Here is a 21,719-nt window from a genome sequence, read left to right on the forward strand (position 1 = left end):
CGACTGTTTCGTACTAATGAAGGGTGACTTCAAAGAAGAGAATACAGTCACCATCACTCGCTCCTTAACTGTCTTGCCAAAAGTGCAGGGACAGGTATTCCAGCGACCCTCTGAAGCGTTTCAAGCCACCAATCCTTGAGAGTGCAAGCAATACACTTCCCACCTCCACAACGGCGTTCCCACTACTGTGAGCACAAGTATCGTGTTCCCCCTCCCACTCCAAGAGAGAGATACTCAACCATGTAACAGAAAGCAGACATTCTACTTTCCACCTCCAGAAGAGTCCTGCTGACATATTAATAATAAAATATACTATAACAGATTAAAAAATAATACCTCCAGGCTAGTAAAATATACTGGAAACACCTCTCGTTTCTAACCTTTGAAAGAGAAAATACTTTGCCGTAATCAATCGAAGTTTTTGCTAGACCTAATATACAGTAATGTGTGATTATAAAGGGATTTATGAATATTATTACAGATATAAAGTGTTTGGTGTATTATTATAATCAAAAGTAAGTGCTGAACTCACAAGGGTCTGGTGGTAGGTGTAGAACACTCAGGTACTCAAAATGCAAGAAAGGGAAGATGAACATATTGAGAAAATGAAAAATTACAGAAAACGACAAGGGAGAAGAATACAAGAAAAAGAATGCGAGGATGAATATAAAAGATGTAAATGTTGATGTACGAGTCTCTCAAACTGTTGTTGTTGTGGTTCCCGCGGCTGTTATTGAAGCTATTGTTACCGAGGCTGTTATCGCTGTGTCTGCTGGATGCTGTCTTTCTTGCCTGTCTGCTGTTTGGCCACTGCTTCAGCAGCTGGGTTTGGCCCATACGTCACCCCTAAAACTTCATGGGTGGCGTAGGGCCCCCAACCAGCTGCTGAAGGGTTGATTCCTTCCTGTAGCTCTCAACCCCCTCCCCTCCTTTCCCCTCAGCCTTAAGCCCCTTCCCCTCATCCTGTACCCCTTCCACCCTTCACCCCCTCACCCTTTCCATTATTACAAACCAAACAGTGGCTACATGCGTCATTTTTACAGATCACATGCATTTTTAAACTCTCATCAAGGAAGTCGTAATTAACTAATGGTACAGCAAGAAACGCCTGGGCATATTTCTTCATTGCCTTGCATCTGTGGGCGTGCGCAGGCCGGCGCCCACCGGGGTAACACAGGCGTATGTGGCCCCTCAACTCTCCCACCTTCCTTGGCAGGCCAACACTGAGGCTTAAGATACCTACCTGTCGCCTGTGGTTAAACCACCTCGTACCAAGAACTGCAGCCAGGCACCCTTGGAATACTGCCATGGTTCTTGCGTTTGTTACAAGAGCCTAGCAGGGACGTGGTTATAATAAGAGTGGGACTCTTTGAAGAGTGTTGGGAGGTGGTGTTTAAGGCTCTTTAACCACCTCTCACTCTGCTGTCGTTTACGCCCTTCCTGCTACCGGTGTCGTGGGGTACTTATAAAAACTTAATATTCACAAAATGCAAATGAGTCTAGTCTCCGTGTCCCAAGCGATTACTCTGAGGCAGCGTTCCTCAACCCACTCCCAGCGAAATTAGGTTATAAAAATGAGACTGCCTGTTTTAATAATGCGGCGAGCGGTGGTGTTCGCCCGCCGCTACTCTCAGCCCGAGGCGCTGCTGACGGAGAGGCCAAAGTCGCTGCCATGGAAGGCAGCACCGTCTGTCTCTCTTGCTCGGGCGGTGCAGATGAGTCGCTAGAGTAGGACGCGGTTAAAAATTACAACCATCGCGGCGTGTACCAGTGTCGCCCCGGATGAATATTCAAGCCAGGCGTAATCACGAGTAAAATAACGTCCGTTCAGCCCGCCCGGAAAAAAATTACTCATCTTGAAATATCGCTAAGCGGGCCTCCTGTGGTGGTGCGTAGGCCTAGCTACGGCCTACGTCAGGATTCCACCCCCCCCACACCTACCTCCAACACAACAATGCCTTGCTCGCTACCTAGGAAAGTAATCACGTTTGCATTCGGTATGATAACGTCAAAGTGAAAAAAAAATAGAATGTTGTTGGAAGTGAGTTTAGGGAGTGATCCGGGGCTTAACGAGGGGCCAGGAGAATGATTTTCTTGCTGGGATTTAATGTATGCTCGAGTGGGCCAGCTGTGGTGGTGACTGTGCTCACGCTGGGCAGGAGGGAGGGGAAGAAGGTTTAATGTTGCATGATATTAAGGTAGCCTGGCAGCAGCACTCTTGTCTTACTCTCCCCACGCATCTTCCTCCTAAGTTTCCACTTCAGGTTTTTCGCCTCCAAATAAAGACAATGTTGCTGTTCGGTGGGTCATGTGAACTGTGATATCGGCTCACTTCTGGCATGACAGCTATTGAATGAATAATGGTGAATGAGTTGTTTTTTTTGTGGTCTCCCTGCCTCGGTCAGCAACCACCCAGGGAGGTACTACCGTCCTGTGGTTGTAGGTTGGTAGACAGCAACCACCCAGGGAGGTACTACCGTCCTGTGGTAGTAGGTTGGTAGACAGCAGCCACCCAGGGAGGTACTACCGTCCTGTGGTAGTAGGTTGGTAGACAGCAACCACCCAGGGTGGTACTACCGTCCTGTGGTAGTAGGTTGGTAGACAGCAGCCACCCAGGGAGGTACTACCGTCCTGTGGTAGTAGGTTGGTAGACAGCAGCCACCCAGGGAGGTACTACCGTCCTGTGGTAGTAGGTTGGTAGACAGCAGCCACCCAGGGAGGTACTACCGTCCTGTGGTAGTAGGTTGGTATAGTAGGTTGGTTAATATAGCAACAAAAGCTGCAAAGGTCGCTTATATTACACATTTAAGGTGAAATTACCACTTCAGAATATTAAATTTGTATGTCTGAAGATGGAATAAGAGATACACATATCAATAAGTGAAGAGGATGACTGTGGAAAAAATCATGAACAAAGCTTTTAAATTAAATGCATTGTCCACAATTACGTTAAAAGGACTTTGGAAAATAAATGATTTAGCTGTGTGTAGATACACGTGGCACTTATTAGAGCAGGTGTTAGTGCAGATGCTGTTGTTAGGGTGAGTGATAGTGCAGGTATTTTTTTTGTTTACTTTTAATAATGTTAAGAGCTAAACCCATGTGGGTCAGTCAGCGCAATAGGTGGTGGAGGTTTGACCCTCCGTCTACTGAACACCGGACAGACGAGCTTCCTCTTTGTACTCACGTTGTACGTGATGGTATACTGCAGGTGTTGATGTATTTTAGATGTGTGTGTTACTGCACATGTATTAAAAAAAGAATCAAGATGAATGGGATTGTGGAGGAGGATTGAGGAGGCGGAAGGCCACTACTAAGTCTCCATCACCCAGGATTAGTGAGGGGGGAGGGACGGTGACACACACAGACGACACTTTCACACCCACCGCCAGCAGTCCCTCTTGCTGCAGTAAACAGGAGAAGAGTTCTCCGTACCGGCATTCCCCTACCACTTCCACAGACGCCACTCTGTGCCCCTCGATGATTTTTAACCAGATGTTATAATTAACTTTATTACAGTATGCCATACAGATTGCGGAGGTAAACACTGCGTGGTCTATGCCATCAGGAGAAGAGTGTGGGTGGTCAGGTAGTAGGTGATGATTGTGCGGTACGTTGGCCACCACACGCGCCGTCGGCAAATGACTTTTTACCAACTTAACCTCCCTGACAGCCAGTGGGCCGAATGCTGGGTTGACAACCACTGTAGAAGCCAGCTGCTCATCATCGACCAATGTCACATAAGGGTGCCGAGAGAGGGCATCTTTTAGGAAATGTGAGCTGGGTTCCTCCTTCACGGCCACCGTCACCGTTTTATTGATGCCGTAATGTTGACTTTTACCTTCAGCCGCGGCCACGCTCTCAGGAGAGAACTTTTCCCACAATTCTTCTGAATCAGATTTCAAGAGAATCAATGTAGTGTTCTCGGGAATCATATCGCGATGGAACAACTTAGTCTGGTTATCTGACAAGTACCCTAGGAGAAGCTCTCCGTGCTCGTAATAGCATTCCTTGGCTGCAGTGATGTAATCTAATTCTGGGTGCTCACCAGCTGAGCACACCAGTTCATAACTCTCACCCCTTGTATATAAAATGTCAAGCTTCTGGGACGTGTGGAGGGAGCCGGACTTGGTGTTGAAGGGAAGAGCGATGTTGGCTAGAATAGAAGCAGCACCAGGTGCCACTGTCTCCTGCACCAGGAGATCTGCACTGATCTCCTGCATGCACACTGCACAGTCATCGGGTGTCCATTCATCAACACATTTCATCGCCCACTGGTACTCCTCCGACATCGCCCAGACGATGACCCTGGCGTAAGGGACCACCATCTTGGCTCTGAAGAGTAATAGAAAACCGAGATCTGGAGTCTCGACCGACAGATTGTTTCCCAGAATGAGGAGGACATCGTCACGGGAAGGCTCAGGTAACAATTGCTGTAAATCACTTTCCAGATTTAATGTAGGAACCACGAATATATTTAGACCCATGACAATTTTTTTAACATTCCTTAATACCGATTTGTCAACCAGTAGGATCACCTGAGACTTGTCGAACTTTGTTTTGTTTTTCTGAAAGTCCGAAATGAAATGTTCCATCGTGTGGAGGCAATGGTCACCGAGGATGATGAGCCGTTGACGTGAGGTGAGTGGAGGGAGGAACCGCATACCGAACAGCAGACCTCTCAACCACTGGCTGACTTCCGTCGCTAGAGTAACGAAGTATATCATACATGTAACGCAAGTGAAGAGTGCTAATAAGCGTCCGGCGTAGGTGGTGGGCACCAGGTCCCCGAAGCCAACGGTCGAGATACTTACTACCATCATGTACACATATTGCCAGAACCCACGGGATGGTTGCAGTTGCCCGTGAATGTCCGGATGCCGGCCGTTTATGGTTTCCCACTCTTCTGCCGTCTGCATTGCCCCCGCTGCCAGAGCCGCAAACACCAGTAACGCGCACAGTCTCCCGTACCAAGTGCGCAGGAATAGTCGCCATTCTGGGTAAAGGAACCGCAGAAAAGTTAGAAACTTGAAACCGTGGAATCCGGCGCCTGAGGCTAAGGAGAAGACGGCCTGGGTGAAGAGGCTGCCATCGACGAGGCATACTAAGAGGGACGGGCGATAGGTGGCCAGGAACAACACAGACATTCTTAACAGGAACGTGAGGTTGACCACAAACTCTATGACCAACAGCCAGCCAGGAGAGTAAGTGACCAAGCTGGAACCCAGCCTGGTGGCCTCCACCATGAACACGAAGACGGCCCACAGCATGGCCCCTACGGTCACCATCCAACACTTAACGTAGTAGTAGTTCTCACAAAAAACGGGTTGGACCCTACGGTGTTGCAGGAGCTTTCCCACCAACACGAGACCCACATACGCCAGCAACCCAACCCCCAACGACATCAAGCAGGCATGCTGGCTCGCAGTGCGCATCTCTTCCAGCGTTTCCTCCATAATTTTCTTATTTTTTTCAATCGAATTATATTATTAAATTAAACTCTTTTACAATTAACTACTGCAAGTGTAATTGTTGCTTTACTGCAGTTGTTGAGCTGCAGGTGCTGCGCTTCAGGTGTTGTTGTGCAGAACTGAAAGTGTAGTATCTCCCCCCCCCCCTTTAAGGGAGGTGCGTTTATGCCGGCGAGGGGCTCTTGATCCATCGAATTAGATTCAGCCTCCCCCTTCTTTGTATTAAACCTGAATACCTATTCCCCAGGTGTCAGACGACTCTTACGGGCTTGGTGCTTCCTCCAAATTGAAATAGTGGCGTTGGCATTGTGTTCAAGATGTGATGGAAGTGTTCTTATTGCAGATGTTCTGGTGCACACACTGACCTTCCAGCCTTCACACTGTACTATGATGGAGGTAGTGCTAGGTTGCAAGTGCTGAGATGCCATTGAAATACTGCTACTATTGTCAAGTTGCTGCGGGTATGTTGAAAGTGCTGTTACTGGTGTGTGTGTGTTGCACCGTGGCTGCCGAGGCACTTGCGCTACATATGCTGTTGAAATGAAGCTGAGAAGCATTGAGATGTTTCTGGTGTTGTGTATCCAGGTGAGAGGTAGGTGAAGTAGCCAGGTGAGGGAGGGGGATGGGGGGTAAGGGGTAGGCGAGGAAGCAATAAGTAGATGGTGGTGGAATCGGTAAGAAAGTCTACGGTTCCTGCCAAAATGATTTCAGTACCTTGAGTCCCTGTCAAACATCTGAGAAGACAGGACTGTGATACCACCGTACATATCCGAGGACAACAACGGCAGCGTGTTGCTATATTAATTTAGTCAGGGGGAAGCTCTAAACACACAGGGGTGATACAGATTTTGTGTAATGGCTTATAGTCACAAGGAAAAGTACCGAATGACGTCATGTATATCTCTTGTTATTATCAGACTAAATATTCAATGTTTACTTAATCTATTAATGTAGTCAGCACCATCCATTACCATGGGTCAGCGAATCGTCTGAACAAACAATTAGAAATATAAACAAACTCGGTAAGTGTTATAAAAATAAAATTATATTCACGGGGAAGCTCTTAAATATGTACGAGTTATGTATGGATTAAAACAAATAAATTTTGAGAACCCATGAGTCAATCTCCAATGAAAGAAAGCAAAAATATAGAAAAGGAAAAGCATGGAACATTTGTATAAAGAACAGAATATAGGAAATTTAAAACTATGGACATTGTAATTGTACAGTTGAGCTCCTAGAGAACAGGTTGTGTTCTATTGTAATATAATTAAGCGCTAAACTCTAACGTTATATAACAAGTTTACACTATCAATACCAAGTTGCTGCTGACGTGACCATTTCACTCATATCACAGATAATCACAGCTCAAGTTAAGCTACTTACACTATTTCTTATACATTCCACAATCTATGTCCGTTAAACATTCCGCGTCATTGGCCAAGTGTGAGCAAATTAAGACGAAGGGGGAAATAACCCCCCCCCACCCCATTTATGCCAAAAGAGATGCTGGGTGGTTAGGCAAGCATCCTGTGCAGAGGCTGCACCTGTCTCAGAACACCCCTTCCCCAGCACTCTTAAAAAGTGGGAGGGGTAAAATTAGCAACTTTGGTGATGTCGGAATCAGAGATCAACCTTTTCACACAAGTGGGCCACATTTAATGGTTACATGTGTGTTTAGGTCCGGAAGGTTTTGTTGACACTCTGCAGTGTCGAACCTACGTAAAAGTGAATTCATAATTTCATGCGAGGGCAGCAGGTTGGGGAACCCTGGCCAGAAATGTTTGATTTTCGTACTGAAAGCCCAGAAAAAAAAAGCCAAAGGATCGTATCCTAGAAGTTTAATGAAGATTGCCTTAAAAATAAGATGAAAGCAGATATAAATAAGACGACATTTACGACGTACTGAAGCAAAGTTGGCAATAACAAAAGTGTTTTAGGCGAGAGTACAGGATGACCTGAAGAGTCTTCTTCCAGAATCTAGATCCAGCTTTCGAGTGTTACATTGCTATCGTACATAAACATTTTGGTTTATTACCAACTGTTAAATTTTCAATCCTGGTTAACTATAATTAGGAAAAGTTTCATGGGGGAAAAATTAGCAGGGTGAAGTGCTCTCTGCTCGATTCTATATTAACAATTCCCACTTTTGGTTTCTAGGCGATAAATTTAAAAATCCTCCTCTGATCAGCTTTTAAAGTTCCACCTCTGATATATTTTTTGATAAAAGTTGCTAATGACAGTGGAGTAGACGCCATGTTGCCAATGTTCATTTTTCCAAGTATTATTATTTTGACTTAAATAACTAGAGTTTGTCTTCATGTTGGTGTGGGAGTCTCTTGATCCAAGGAACTAGACTTCTCCTCCTCTTTGACAGAACGTAAATGACAGACGAGTTCAGTGCTTGTCTAAAAAAAAAAAAAAAAAAAAAAAAAAAAAAAAAAAAAAAAAATGGCTGATGTACCATATTATAACAACTAAGCGCTAAACCCACAAGCGTTATATAACTCTGATGTACCATATGAAATGGATGAAACTGGTTTAGACTGAAGGTGAAAAATTCCTTAGTAACATAGTTAATAAAACTGTATTAGAGAATTTTACGCAATAACTGGAGAATGCATCTTTTGGTCGGCTTGAAACTTTAAGTGCTTATGTGTTATGTTCAAGTAAGCTTTCCCGTGATCTTAAGTCTCGTCAATGTGAGGGAAACCTTTAAACTTATTTTGTCCCGGGTGGGTCTCAATCGGGAGAAATCGGGATACCAGTTTTATCGCGATAATATCTAATAACTTGATAATGTAGTTTCAGAGAGGCTTCAAACTTAATATGCTGGCTGTGTTTTAGAATATCGATCTGAGGCAAGAGAATGTCTCAGACTCTCAGCTTTCAAAGATCACCTTTTTTTTTTCCCTGAAGAATTTGGAAGATTAGTTGCCCTGGGAAAGCTTGTGCTTCCCTTTTCTGTTCTGCTTCGGATCTTAGTGCTAATACTCAAATGCATTAGAAAATTATACGGCACTCTGCACTATTCCTTTCGCACGGATTGAGGTACAGGGGACTGGGGTTGTGCAATACTGGGATGCTTTTCTTGCATCGTGCAGCGACCGAAATACATCTTTTATTTATTTATTTATTTAGTAATTTTAGCATACATACAGAGGTACAAAAAAATACAGGTAAGAGCAGCATGCCAAAGTCACTTATATGCATAGCATTACGGGCTGGCTTAAAATTAACTTAAAATTAACTAAGCAATGATGTAATCAGTGATAATTATTATTATTATTATTACAATCAAGGGGAAGCGCTAAACCCGGAGGATTATACAGCGCCTGGGGGGGGATGTGGAAGGCATTCAGGCTTAATTTAGGGAACTGGAGCACAGATCCAATTCCCTAAATCAAGAGCCCCTCACCAACATCAAGGAACCTTCCTTGAGGGGCTAATCAGTGATAAAACATTAATTGTAAACAGATAACAAAGCACAAATGAGTATTACAAAGACAGGTCATATGGTTGCATGCATTGCTGTACATTCAGTAGAATGGAGTATTCTGTTAGGTAGTGTATTTAAAAAAAAGTTAGATTGGGTCCTAGGTTTAACATTTGTGTGATATAATTGTGAGTAACATTTAGGATATACAATTTATATGGTTCAGTTATTCAGTATTTATTTGGTTTTGAGTGAGTAAGTGATCTTTGAGAAGAGACTTGAATTTATAAACAGGTAGTGTTTCTTTTATATTTACAGGTAATGAATTCCAGATTTTAGGGCCTTTTATGTGCATTGAGTTTTTGCATAGCGTGAGATGGACACGAGGAACATCAAAAGAGTGATCTGTGCCTTGTGTTATGGTCATGTGTTCTGTTGAGGTTGGCAAGGAGATGTTTGAGGAGAGGGTTAATATCAGAGTTAAGTGTTCTATGTATGTAATAGGTGCAGTAATAAGTATGGATGTTTTGTATGGTGAGTAGGTTGAGTGTTTTGAATATTGGTGGAGTGTGCTGCCTGTAGTGAGAATTTGTTATTCTAACTGCAGCCTTTTGTTGGGTAATTAGTGGTCTGAGATGGTTAATTGTTGTTGAGCCCCATGCACAAATTCCATAGGTGAGATAGGTGTAAATAAGAGAGTGATATAGGGCCAGGAGGGCTGACTGTGGAACATAGTACCGTATCTTCGATAGTATGCCTACAGTCTTGGAAATTTTCTTAGAAATTTGTTATATATGTGTATGAAATTTGAGTCTATTATCAAGGTGGATTCCTAAGAATTTTCCCTCTGTTAGCTTTGTGATAGGTGATCCGTTTATCGTTATGTTAAGAGGTACATCTGTAGCTCTGCTACCAAACTGAATGAAGTAGGTTTTGTCAATGTTTAGTGTAAGTTTGTTAGTCCTCATCCAGGTAGATATTTTCTGTAATTCGGTATTTACAGTATTGGCTAGCGTGACTGGGCTCGGGTGAGAGAAGACGTATGTAGTGTCATCTGCAAAAAGTGTGGGTTTGAGTAATTGGGAAGCATTTGGTAGGTCATTTATGTATAGGAGAAAGAGAAGAGGGCCAAGGACACTTCCCTGTGGGACACCAACTGTAATGGTTTAGCGGAAGAGCTTGCCCCATTTGCGTACACATATTGGCTTCTGTTGCTGAGGTATGACTTGAGGTAGTTGAGGGAGTGCCCTCTCATACCATAGTGTGACAATTTTACGTGGAGCAAGTCATCGTCAACTGTATCAAAAGCTTTACGTAAGTCAATGAAGATCCCCAGTGGAACTTCTTTTTTCTCTATTGCAGTGTATATATGTTCTAGCGTGTGTATAATAGCATCATTAGTATTTTTATTAGGCCTGAATCCAAATTGGCAGGGGTTGAGAATGTTTTGGGAGATGAGGTAGGAGTAGATTCGTTTATGAATTAATTTTTCGAAGATTTTTGAGGGTGTAAATTGGATATTGGCCTATAGTTATTCAACTCTGTTTGGTCTCCTCCTTTATGGATCGGGGTGACTCTTGCTATTTTGAGAGCTGTAGGGAAGGTGGAGGATTCAATGGATTTGTTAAAGAGTGTTGCAATGATTGGTGATAGTACTTGTGACACTTTTTTGTATATAAAGGGTGGTAAGGTATTTAAATCTCCTGCCTTGTTTTTTAGTGCGTTGATAATAAGGGAGACTTCGTATGGGTTAGTCGGAGCTAGGAACAGTGTGTTCGGGTAGTTGCCAGTGAGGTAGTCATTTGGTGGGGTATCTGAGCTTGGGATTTTATTGGCAAGGTTTTGTCCTATAGTGGAGAAGAAATCATTGAGTCTGTTTGCTGTTTCTGTTGGTGGGAGTTGGGGTTCATCTGATTTTGCTAATTTTATTTCGCTATTTCGTGATATCTTTTTTGTTCCCAGAATTTCTGATAGGATCTTCCAGGTCTTTTTTATATCACCTCGTAAGTTGGATAATCTGTTCTCATAATACAATTTTTTTGCCCTTCTTATCAAGCTGGTTAGGATTGACGAGTAACGTTTTGTTTGGTCTCTGGTTATGTGACCCATTCTGTACTGTTTTTCATATCGGTGTTTTGTATTTATGGATTTGAGAATGCTGGGTGTTAGCCAGGGACTATTCAGTCTCTTAGCTGTCATCTGTTTAGTTTTTTTAGGGCAGTGCTTGTTATAGAGGTATTGGGTCTTTTTCAGAAAATTATTAAAACATTCGTCAATATCTGTATAGATTTCTAGCTCAGTGTGCCAGTCAATGTTTGTTACTGCTGTTAAGTTATTAATGGCTGCTTCATTGTGAAGTCTGAAGGTGACTTCACTAGTGTCTTGGGGTATTTTACCAAGAGTTGTTATGAGGAAAGTAGGGTAGTGGTCTGTGGTATTATCTGTAATTATGCCTGATTTTAAAGGGGATATGGTGTTGGTCCAGATGTGGTCAAGTAGGGAAACACTAGTCTCTAACTCTTGTAGGTTTTGTTACTGTTGGTAGTAACATACAGTTACTCATTGTGTTTGTGAATTCAGATTTATGTTTCCACAAACGAACAAAAGAGTAATAGATGAGATAAATAAAATAGGACAATCAATTACTGAAACGACTCAAGAGGCGGCGAGGGTCGTGATGGTAGTTGGTACCCAAGACAGCAGACCCAGATGGAACACGAATTTTAAGAGGATCAGAAGAACTTTTCAAGGCACTCTGATCTTTAACACTATTTCTTAGACATTAGTTGTGTACAGCCTTCACTTCTAAAGTCATCCTCTTCAAGAAACAGAAAACTATTGTTCAAATGTCTTCTGGATTTATTTTTCAAATAATTTGCAAGCGACGCTTGCTACTGACGCTGGTCTGTAGTTTTGCACTTCTTTCCTCTCACCTTCTTCCTTGATTATTATAACTTTTGGTAATATTCAAGCAAGAAGGTGAGAGGCAGGAAGACCTCAACCAAAGACTCGTGTTTCTAACAAGCGTAACATGTAAATTATTGGAAAAAAATCGAGACATTTGAATATACAGAAGAGTACTAAGTTACACAAGGATGACCTCAGAAATGAAGGTTATGCTTAACTAACCTCTTTTTTGAGATAAATTATTTCTTAACAGAGGTACTTCAGTTAGGAAAGAGGGACGGGTGGACTGCATGTTCCTAGACTTCAAGAAGACTTTGGATGCAGAGCTACATAGGAGATTTAGAACACTGGAAAAGGCGGGTAAAAAGGCAAAGCATAAACTGAATAGGGAAATATGCAGTAGAAAACGGTCATGTAAATTCTCGTGTAATTACAAATGAGTCACTACAGCACCTTTCTGATGGTATTGTTGGCTCTCTTGTCCTCGTCTCCACTGTGTTATTCTCATCAACTCTTTTTTTTCTGTGTTGTAATTTGTTGCCTTTAAGAATGAATAATTTAAGAGTAGCTCTCAAGAATAACAAAATGACGTATAAACGTATATGGTTTATTTGCAATCGTGTCATTATGATTTCTTGAGTCAAAATGACGTATACTGGGCAGTGAATCATATATGTCAGGAGCATCTTGGAGTATGAATCACCAGCTTGGAGCCCCCACCTGATGAAGTACATTAAGAAACTGGATAAAGTCCAGAGATATGTAACGAGACTAGTCTCACTGCTTAGGGATATAACAGAACAGAACCAGGGTAGACTTGATAATTTCATACAAAATACTTACAGGACTTAGTATGGTGGAAAGGGACAGACTGTTTGAGAAGCGGGAAATAGGAACAAGAGGGGCACAGTAGGAAGTCAAACGGATGTCACAAAGTATTTCTTCAGCCTCCGAGTTGTCAGGAAGTGGATTAGAAGCACTGGAGGCAGGCTCCATAAGAGGCCAAGATGATGAAAGTTTGGCAAGCGGCATGTTAGAGGCAGGACCAAGAGCTGAGACCTCGACCCCTGCAACCAGAAATAGGACATTACAAATAGATGAGCGCAGTACACACACACACACACACACACACACACACACACACACACACACACACACACACACAGTAGGTACAGTTCAGTCTGCGGGACATAAGGTAGTCATTGCAGTGACGTATAAGCTGTCATAGAACTGCAGGAGGCCAAGAGAAGAATATGAAGAGAGCAAGAGAACAATGGTGGACACTGGCTGAGGTACCCAGAAGAGCTCACACGGGTGGAGCAAAGTTACTAGTTATGGACGATTTCAATCACATGGAAAATGATTGGGAAAAGCTGGAGCCATATGGGGGTCCCGAAACATGGAAAGCCAAGATGAAGGATGGATGTAGTATTGGAAAAACCTCGTGCATCAACATGTTAGGGACACTACCAGAGAAAGAGGTGAGGATGAACCAGGAAGACTGGACCTCGCGTTCACCCTGAGTAGCTCGGACGTTGACATCACATATGAAAGGCCCCTTGGAGCTAGTGATCACGTGGTTCTGAGCTTTGAATGCAAATAGAGTTACAAGTAGAGAGAGTAAAATGAATAGGATGGGAAAAGCCAAACTACAAAGGGGGGGGGATTACACATGTATGAGGAACTTCCTGTGGGAGGTTCAGTGGGAACGAGAATTGGTAGGAAAGTCGGTAAATGAAATGGACTATGTAACAACAAAATGCAAGGAGGCAGCGGGAAGGTTTGTTCCCAAGAGCAACAGAAATAAGGGGAAGACCAGAACGAGCCCTTCGTTTACCCAAATGAGTAGGGAGGCAAAAACTAAGTGCACTAGAGAATGGAAAAAGTACAGAAGACAAAGGACCCAGGAAAACAGAGAGAGATTAGTCGAAGAGCCAGAAACGAGTATGCACAGATAAAGAGGGAGGCCCAGCGACAGTACGAAAACGACAAAGCATCGAAAGTCAAGTCTGACCTGACGCTGTTGTGTAGCCACATCAGGAGGAAGACAACAGTTAAGGACCAGGTAATCAGGCTGAGGAAAGATGTGGATCTCACAAGAAACGACAAAGAATTATGCGAGGAACTCAACATGAAATTTAAGGAAGTATTTACAGTGGAGAAGTCAGAACAGAGGGTGGGGGGTACACCAACAAAGGATATACACACCCAGAAAGGTGAAGCTGCTTAGTGATCTTGATACCTCAAAGGCGGCGGGACCGGACATCATCTCTCCGTGGGTCCTTAGAGAGGGGGCAGAGATGCTGTGTGTGTGTGTGCCACTAACAACAATTTTCAACACATCCATTGAAACTGGGCAACTACCTGAGGAATGGAAGATGGCAAATGTAGTCCCCATTTTTAAGTAAGGAGACAGACACGAGACACTAAGCTACAGACCAGCGTCACTGACATGTATAGTATACAAAGTCATGGAGAAGATTATCAGGAAGAGAGTGGTGGAGCACCTAGAACGGAACAAGTGTATAAACGACAACCAGCACGATTCATGGAAGACAAATCCTGTGTCACAAACCTATTGGAGTTTTATGACAAGGTAACGGAAGACACGAGAGAGAGGGGTGGGTAGATTGCATTTTCTTGGACTGAAAGAAGGCTTTCGACAGTTCCTAACAAGAGATTATTGCAAAAGCTAGAGGATCAGGCACATATAACAGGAAGGGCACTGCACTGGATAAGAGAATATCTGACAGTGAGGCAATTAGTCATGGTACATGACAAGGTATCAGAGTGGGCGTCTGTGACAAGTGGGGTTCCATAGGGGTCAGTCCTAGGACCAATGCTATTTTTGGTATATGTGAAAGACATGACGGAAGGGATAGACTCAGAAGTGACCCTGTTTGCAGAAGATGTGAAGTTAATGAGAATTAAATCGGATGAAGATCAGGCAGGACTACAAAGAGCCCTGGACAGGCTGGAAGCTTGGTCCAGCAACTGGCTCCTCGAATTTAACCCCGCCAAATGCAAAGGTCATGAAGATCGGGGAAGGGCAAAGAAGGTCGCAGACAGAGTATAGGCTAGGTGGCCAAAAGCTGTAAACCTCACTGAAGGAAAAGGATCTTGGAGCTAGTATAATACCGAGCACATCTGAGGCGCACGTCAACCAGCTAACTGCTGCAGCATATGGGCGCATGGCAAACCTGAGAAGAGCGTTCCGATACCTCAGTAAGGAATCGTTCAAGACTCCGTACACCGTGTACATCAGGCTCATACTGGAGTACGCAGCACTAGTTTGGAACCCACACGTCAAGAAAGTGCAAAGATATGTAACAAGGATAGTTCCAGAGCTAAAGGGAATGTCCTACGAAGAAAGGTTAAAGGAAATCGGCCTGACGACACTGGAGGACAGGGGGTTAGGGGAGACATGATAATGACATACAAAATATTGCGAGGAATTGACAAAGTGGACAGACAGTATGTTCCAGAGATGGGACACAGAACCATGGGGTCAGAATTGGAAGCCGAAAACTCAGACGAGTCAAAGAGATGTTAGGAAGTATTTCCTTAGAGTTGTCAGGAAGTGGAATAGTCTGGCAAGTGGGGTACTGGAGGCAGGAGACCATAGTTTTAAGACGAGGTATGATAAAGCTCACGGAGCAGGGAAAGAGGACCTAGTAGCGATCAGTGAAGTGTTGGGGCCAGAAGCTATGTCTCGACCCCTGCAACCATAAATAGGCGAGTACACACACACACACACACACACACACACACACACACACACACACACACACACACACACAACCATGCAAGAACAGACGTCCAGGCATTCATAAGGTTCTTGTACTGGCACTCTAGCATGCTGCAAGTGTGTCAAACATGCACTTCTCTCCACTCGCAGCCATACACACACCAGGATAAAAAAAAAAGAAAAAAAATGTGTTGAGAACACGCCAAACACGCACATAAGACGAAGGAGCGCAGCCACACCACCTCCTCCGCCACCATAAACAGCACTAAGACAAAGCTAAGCCCCCAGGATGAGGGTGTAGCAGTGCTAGCGGCCCCAGCAAGAGCTCGGGGCTTCCCTTAAAACCCCTAAAATGTTGATCTTGGAGCGCGGGTAAGTTGGCTCCTACACCACTGAGAATGACACGCAGTTCTGTGGCTAAACTTATGGTCACTGCCCGCACTCCGCTATACAGGCGCAAGTTCACCTCTGAGAGCACGCCACTAGTGCCACTACCAGCTAGTTACCCAAGGAGCAAAACTGCATGCATCCCAGGAGGTGGAGTGACACTAATGATTCCGGATGATTTTTTGCCCTGCCAGTTCGTAAAGGAGAGGACTCTGGGGGTTCAGGCACTCAGGGTTCGTCCTTGCGTCAGGGATGATCAAGGGTCATAGTGGTACGCTGGTGCTGGGCGGCTTGTGACTCTTCCAGCGAGAGGGATTTTTATCACTGATCCTTTTAGCTGCCTCCGAAGTGGGCATGTTTATGATGCTGACAAAACTCTTCTCTTTCCTCCACCAATTTTATTATTTCTTCATTTCCAGAAGCATTAATTAGTGGGGCTGACTTTCCCGTAATTGATAAAGTGAACCTCTAACGCATTATTATCACGATAAAGATTATATATATATATATATATATATATATATATATATATATATATATATATATATATATATATATATATATATATATAAACAATGGTAAACCAATAGAATTATGAATGCAGTTTTAGCAGTAATGAACTAATTCCTATGAGAAAAAGAAAGGTGTTAGAGGTGCAGGTCTCGCACTGTACTAACGAGTCACAGTGTCACAGTGAATATTCCTGCCACAGTAAATCACCGTGGCTGAGTGGCACAGTGTAGAGCCTGTTACCTGCAGGACCTCTGTTCGATCCCTCTATTTTTTCTGATAAATCGTATATTTCGTTCTTTTCTCTGGTTTTATTCACAATACAGCTTTCAAATGAGCTGATGTAGGTAACAGCTCTTAGCTTGTCAACAAAGTTAGGAATCCTTAACCTGTAAATAGCTTGTCAATAAAACTAGGGATCCTTAACCTTGTCAAACCCTGTGTAAAAAAAACAATCTACCCTTGCTTCCTTATGCTCTTTTTATAGTTCTTAGTAACGTTAGCTTTCTAGTTTTCTCGGGAAAATAGGCTAAGAGTTTCGTTGTCCTGAGCGACGTAGAAGGGACTTAACGGCTGCTTGTCCCCTTTTTTTCAGAATGAAAAAGTTGGGGTGATTAAATATCCGCAGATGTAGTGAGAATACTAAAAACCGGGTCTTAAGAGTAGGAGAGTACGAATGGTAGGACTGGCGAGGAGTGTCTCGTATATACTAAGTCAGGTACTGACAGTGTCTTAGTACATACCAGGTAAGTCAGGTACGTCGGAGAATGAGAGCTAAACGAATAGCAACAACAGGAAATGACCAATCGTGTACCGGAAGATGTGGGGAAATTTATGTAAATTAAAGATTGTGTGATATATGAACCCGGGTTATTAGAGGTTTTAGCTCGGCAAGTCTTCAAATACCTGGAAATGACGGGTTGGGGGGAGGGGGAATGTAGAGAGGTTGTAGAGATCTTGAGCAAGGTGAAGGGTGTTTTAATCTGCAGTAGATGGGAACAGGTGCAGTGGACTTCCCGGGGAGGTGTGAAGGAGGTTTAGATAGAAGTGGGCTTGAGCATCCTTCACGTATGCGTCACAATGTCGCACTGAAGCGAATGGAAACAAATGATTTGTGATTTGATATACTGTTGAAGTCTGATAATGGTAATATCTAAGATTAATTGAAACTAGTTATTCGGGCCACTTAGCTATTAACAAGTAAATTAACCTAAGGCAGGATAATAGCTCTTAAAAAGTAAAATGAAGTGAAGGAGCTCTTACCTAGTAACTCTTTAAAGCTCGAGAGAGAGAGAGAGAGAGAGAGAGAGAGAGAGAGGGGGGGGGACTAAAGCGGAGTTGGTGATTCAGTACTGGAACGAGGAAGCTAGCCAGACCCTATATTTAAGCGAGGCTCGTCCTTTGTTAAACGAGCATGCTCCAGTGTTTAACGAGCCAGTGCTAGGGCTCAGTGGGTCATGTCCTGTGGTATATGAACCAGGACCTGCGTTAAGCGAGCCACGGCCTGCGTTAAGCGAATCCGGGTTTTCGTTAAGCGAACCAAATCCCGCGATGAACGAAGCAGACTGTGTTAAACGCGGTAAACAATGGCCAAAAACCATCAAGTGGAAATAAAAGTCGTTTCGCTCAAAGACTGGACTTCATCGAAGTATGATCTGGCCCATCCTTGGGCGAAACGTGTCATTAAAATGAGGAATATCAAACTATAACTGAATACTAGCCAACGTGAAATATTTTTGTATGTAAACTCTATAACCACCGACCCCCCACCCTTGAGGCTAGTGAATGGCTCTTGATCCAAGGAACTTGAGCTACCCCTCTAATTCCTCAGATCAAGTCCCCTTCACTACCATCAAGGTGGGACCCCTTCCCTCCCTCACCACAACCTTCCCGAAGTCACAGAAGGGTCTAAAGGATTGAAATTTAGGGTCGTATTCCCCCTATAATTATATAATTATCACCAGTAATTGCCGATATCTATAAGTACATGCAGGTCTCCTATAATTAGCCGTCTCATATTTACCTATATCTTCTATAATGACCGATATCTATAATTGCTTACATCTCCTATAATTATATAAATTATGTATATCCTCCATAATTACCTATAATTATCTCAATTACCTATATCTTCTATAATTACTATCCATAATTACACGTTTTCTATAATTATACTGAAGCTCAGTTGTTTACTGAAAAGAAGCAATGCATTTATTATTATTACTAATTATCATGTGGAGGCTCTAAACCCGTAATAATCATGCAACGTCTGGGAAGCGAAAGATAATCTGGTTTGATCCTAGGAAGGAAAGGTTCCTCTTGCGTGGTGGTGTTACCCTGGCTGGTGTTGGTCAGGGGGGACGGGTTAACCTCCTCGTCCTCCTCTCTTCCTTACTAAATATTTCAGAGAGAGAAAGAGAGAGAGAATAAGCCCGGGTGGCTTGGCTTGTGGCACCCCAAGAGCGACGCCGGCGCACCACAGGTCGGCAGTAGTGCCACTTGCCCGCTCTGGAAGTATCTCTCACACGCGGCACTGAGAGGGGGGCGCTGGCCCCCTTACCTCACTACTGCCAGACGTACAAAGCACAAGAAATTACTTTTAAAATGCACCGTAACACGTTTTTTAAAAAACCGTACTTCACCCTGTACATCCAAAGCATTATCGACCACCGTCACCTGCTGGTTGTAAACAAATACTTTACGTAATTAAAACACACACACAGAGGAGCAAGGAGAGCGCAGTATTAAACATTTAGACTGTGGGAGGTGGTATGTTTGTATGTGTTGATGAAGAGGTCACTAGCTGAGGTAATGTTCTGTAATATCGTAGCTCCCTCAGGTATGCTTCTCATTCCTCCCGTTCTTATTGCACTAGGAATTATCATTGGTAAAATTTTACGATGAAAAATTGTTGAATAGTAATGGAATACAGAATTCTTGCTCTTTAGATAATGTAATGATAGTCAGAATTACTTCACTTTAGATTTCCGTATGTGTATGAATTTGCATCGCTGTGTGTATAAACGACCAAACTGAGGTAAGTGTAGGGGTGTAAGGGAGGTTGGTGTATGTGTGTATGTGTGTGCGGTATTACATATATCATTCTACTCGACTCACGAAATCGTAATGACAATTGCAAACAAACCATACTACGGGCGGGATTTGAACCCGCGGTCTAGAGTTTTGAGACTCTCTGACCGCGGGTTCAAATCCCGCCCGTGGTATGGATCATTCTACTCCCCCACAGGAGGAGTAGGCCTTTCGTGTTGCAATTAACACATCAGGAGCTTGCAAAATTGCAGAAAAGAGGATGATGTCCAAGCAAGTACGTTCCCAGACGACCGTCTTTACTGGAGTGAACTGAAAAAAAAAAAAAAACCGTACGGTCTTCTCTAGAAAGCTAACTCCTCAACGCGGAAAGCACGGTTTTCTCTCACAATTCCCCCTCTTAATTATATTTTGCAGAGAGAACGTAGCTATCAGAAGAGAAGCAAGTTATTCCGAGAGTGATAGACGCAAGGCGAGCCTCTGACCTCGCTTGTATTTATAGTGTCATTTCAATCTACTCACATTACTATCACACGATAACAACCAACACGCCCAATATAACTCCTCTCAGAAAATTCATTAATCCAACATACCAACACAAGTTCCACAAGATTAAAAATTAGGCAGCGAGCACAACTTGGCTCAAATGTTTTATCTGATGAATATAAAGCGAATATCAATGAGGCAAAGTTAAAAAAAAGAATAATATAATTATAACGCAAACTATACAAATGTATAATAAAAGATTATTCTCCGTCATTCCCGGTCAAGCGCATGGATGACTTCACAAAAAAAAAAAGTTACACTGGTACTTGTAGAATGGTAATTTCAAAGATGGTTTAAAATTACCACTTGTCGGCTTAGGCTATCGTCTTAGAGTATATACGCTGTTACTTACAGTTATTGCTGGCCAAGTGCACGGATGGCTATTGACAATAATATTCCTTATACTGAGATAATAACGGTTGAGTACTGCCTCCAGTGAGGACGATGACTGCAGCTGCCTCCAGTGAGGACGATGACTGCAGCTGCCTCCAGTGAGGACGATGACTGAAACTGCCTCCAGTGAGGACGATGACTGCAGCATAACAACATGAAGTGTCAGTACTCCCACGCTGACTACCTCTTCAACAACTTATCACAACTGGCTAAAAAAAATGTATTTAAAAATACCATTGAAATTATCTATAATGTGTTAGAAATGATCGTGTGTTGCGTTAATAAAGCTTGCGTAAGCATACACTTTGTATACACACCTATGTTTTATTCATACAAGAAGGAATATTGTTATTCCCTGGTGTTGTAAACAGCGCGTGATAACTCAGCTATGTTGAGAGCTACGCCATCTAGGAGCTAGAGGAAACATCTACTACCCGTCAGGATACTTGGAAGAGACTGGGTATACATACACTGCCAAGTATGTCTCTCAGCGTATATATGATGAGAGCTTACTTTAATCCTTATTGTAAGGTTTAATGTATTTCTGACTGATGGTGAGCAGGTGACACGCAGCCTTCATGACTCCAGGAACTCTCTCTGGTACTACTCGTCTTCATGGTCCCAGGAACTCTCTCTGGTACAACTCGTCTTCATGACCCCAGGAACTCTCTCTGGTACAACTCGTCTTCATGACCCCAGGAACTCTCTCTGGTACAACTCGTCTTCATGACCCCAGGAACTCTCTCTGGTACAACTCGTCTTTATGACCCCAGGAAATCTCTCTGGTACATCGCGTCTTCATGACCCCAGGAACTCTGGTACAACGCGTCTTCATGACCCCAGGAACTCTCTCTGGTACAACTCGTCTTCATGACCCCAGGAACTCTCTCTGGTACAACTCGTCTTCATGACCCCAGGAACTCTCTCTGGTACAACTCGTCTTCATGACCCCAGGAACTCTCTCTGGTACAACTCGTCTTCATGACCCCCAGGAACTCTCTCTGGTACAACTCGTCTTCATGACCCCAGGAACTCTCTCTGGTACAACTCGTCTTCATGACCCCAGGAACTCTCTCTGGTACAACTCGTCTTTATGACCCCAGGAAATCTCTCTGGTACATCGCGTCTTCATGACCCCAGGAACTCTGGTACAACGCGTCTTCATGACCCCAGGAACTCTGGTACATCGCGTCTTCATGACCCCAGGAACTCTGGTACAACGCGTCTTCATGACCCCAGGAACTCTGGTACATCGCGTCTTCATGACCCCAGG

At 43.5% G+C, this 21,719-nt stretch overlaps 1 protein-coding gene across 4 annotated transcripts in view; it reads right to left on the reverse strand.

Annotated features, from left to right (window-relative positions):
• LOC128690026 (uncharacterized) overlaps nucleotides 1-20,726 on the reverse strand; it is a 58,615-nt gene extending 37,889 nt beyond the window's left edge. The window contains exons 1-3 of one of the 4 annotated variants that reach the window (XR_011392398.1): nucleotides 20,406-20,717; nucleotides 12,658-12,881; nucleotides 12,419-12,534 (exon numbers count right to left, since the gene is read on the reverse strand). Coding sequence is in view for 3 of the 4 variants with exons in the window: in XM_070088576.1 (XP_069944677.1) it covers nucleotides 12,658-12,846 (189 nt within the window). In the remaining variant the exon portion in view is untranslated. Of the gene's footprint in view, nucleotides 1-12,418; nucleotides 12,535-12,657; nucleotides 12,882-20,405 lie in introns of those variants that run through there. The other 3 variants (XM_070088576.1, XM_070088574.1, XM_070088575.1) reach the window with 3 other exon arrangements.
• Between the last annotated feature and the right edge of the window lie 993 nt (nucleotides 20,727-21,719).

This window comes from Cherax quadricarinatus, chromosome 25, assembly GCF_038502225.1.
Source record: "Cherax quadricarinatus isolate ZL_2023a chromosome 25, ASM3850222v1, whole genome shotgun sequence".
NCBI classification, from domain to species: Eukaryota; Metazoa; Arthropoda; class Malacostraca; order Decapoda; family Parastacidae; genus Cherax; species Cherax quadricarinatus.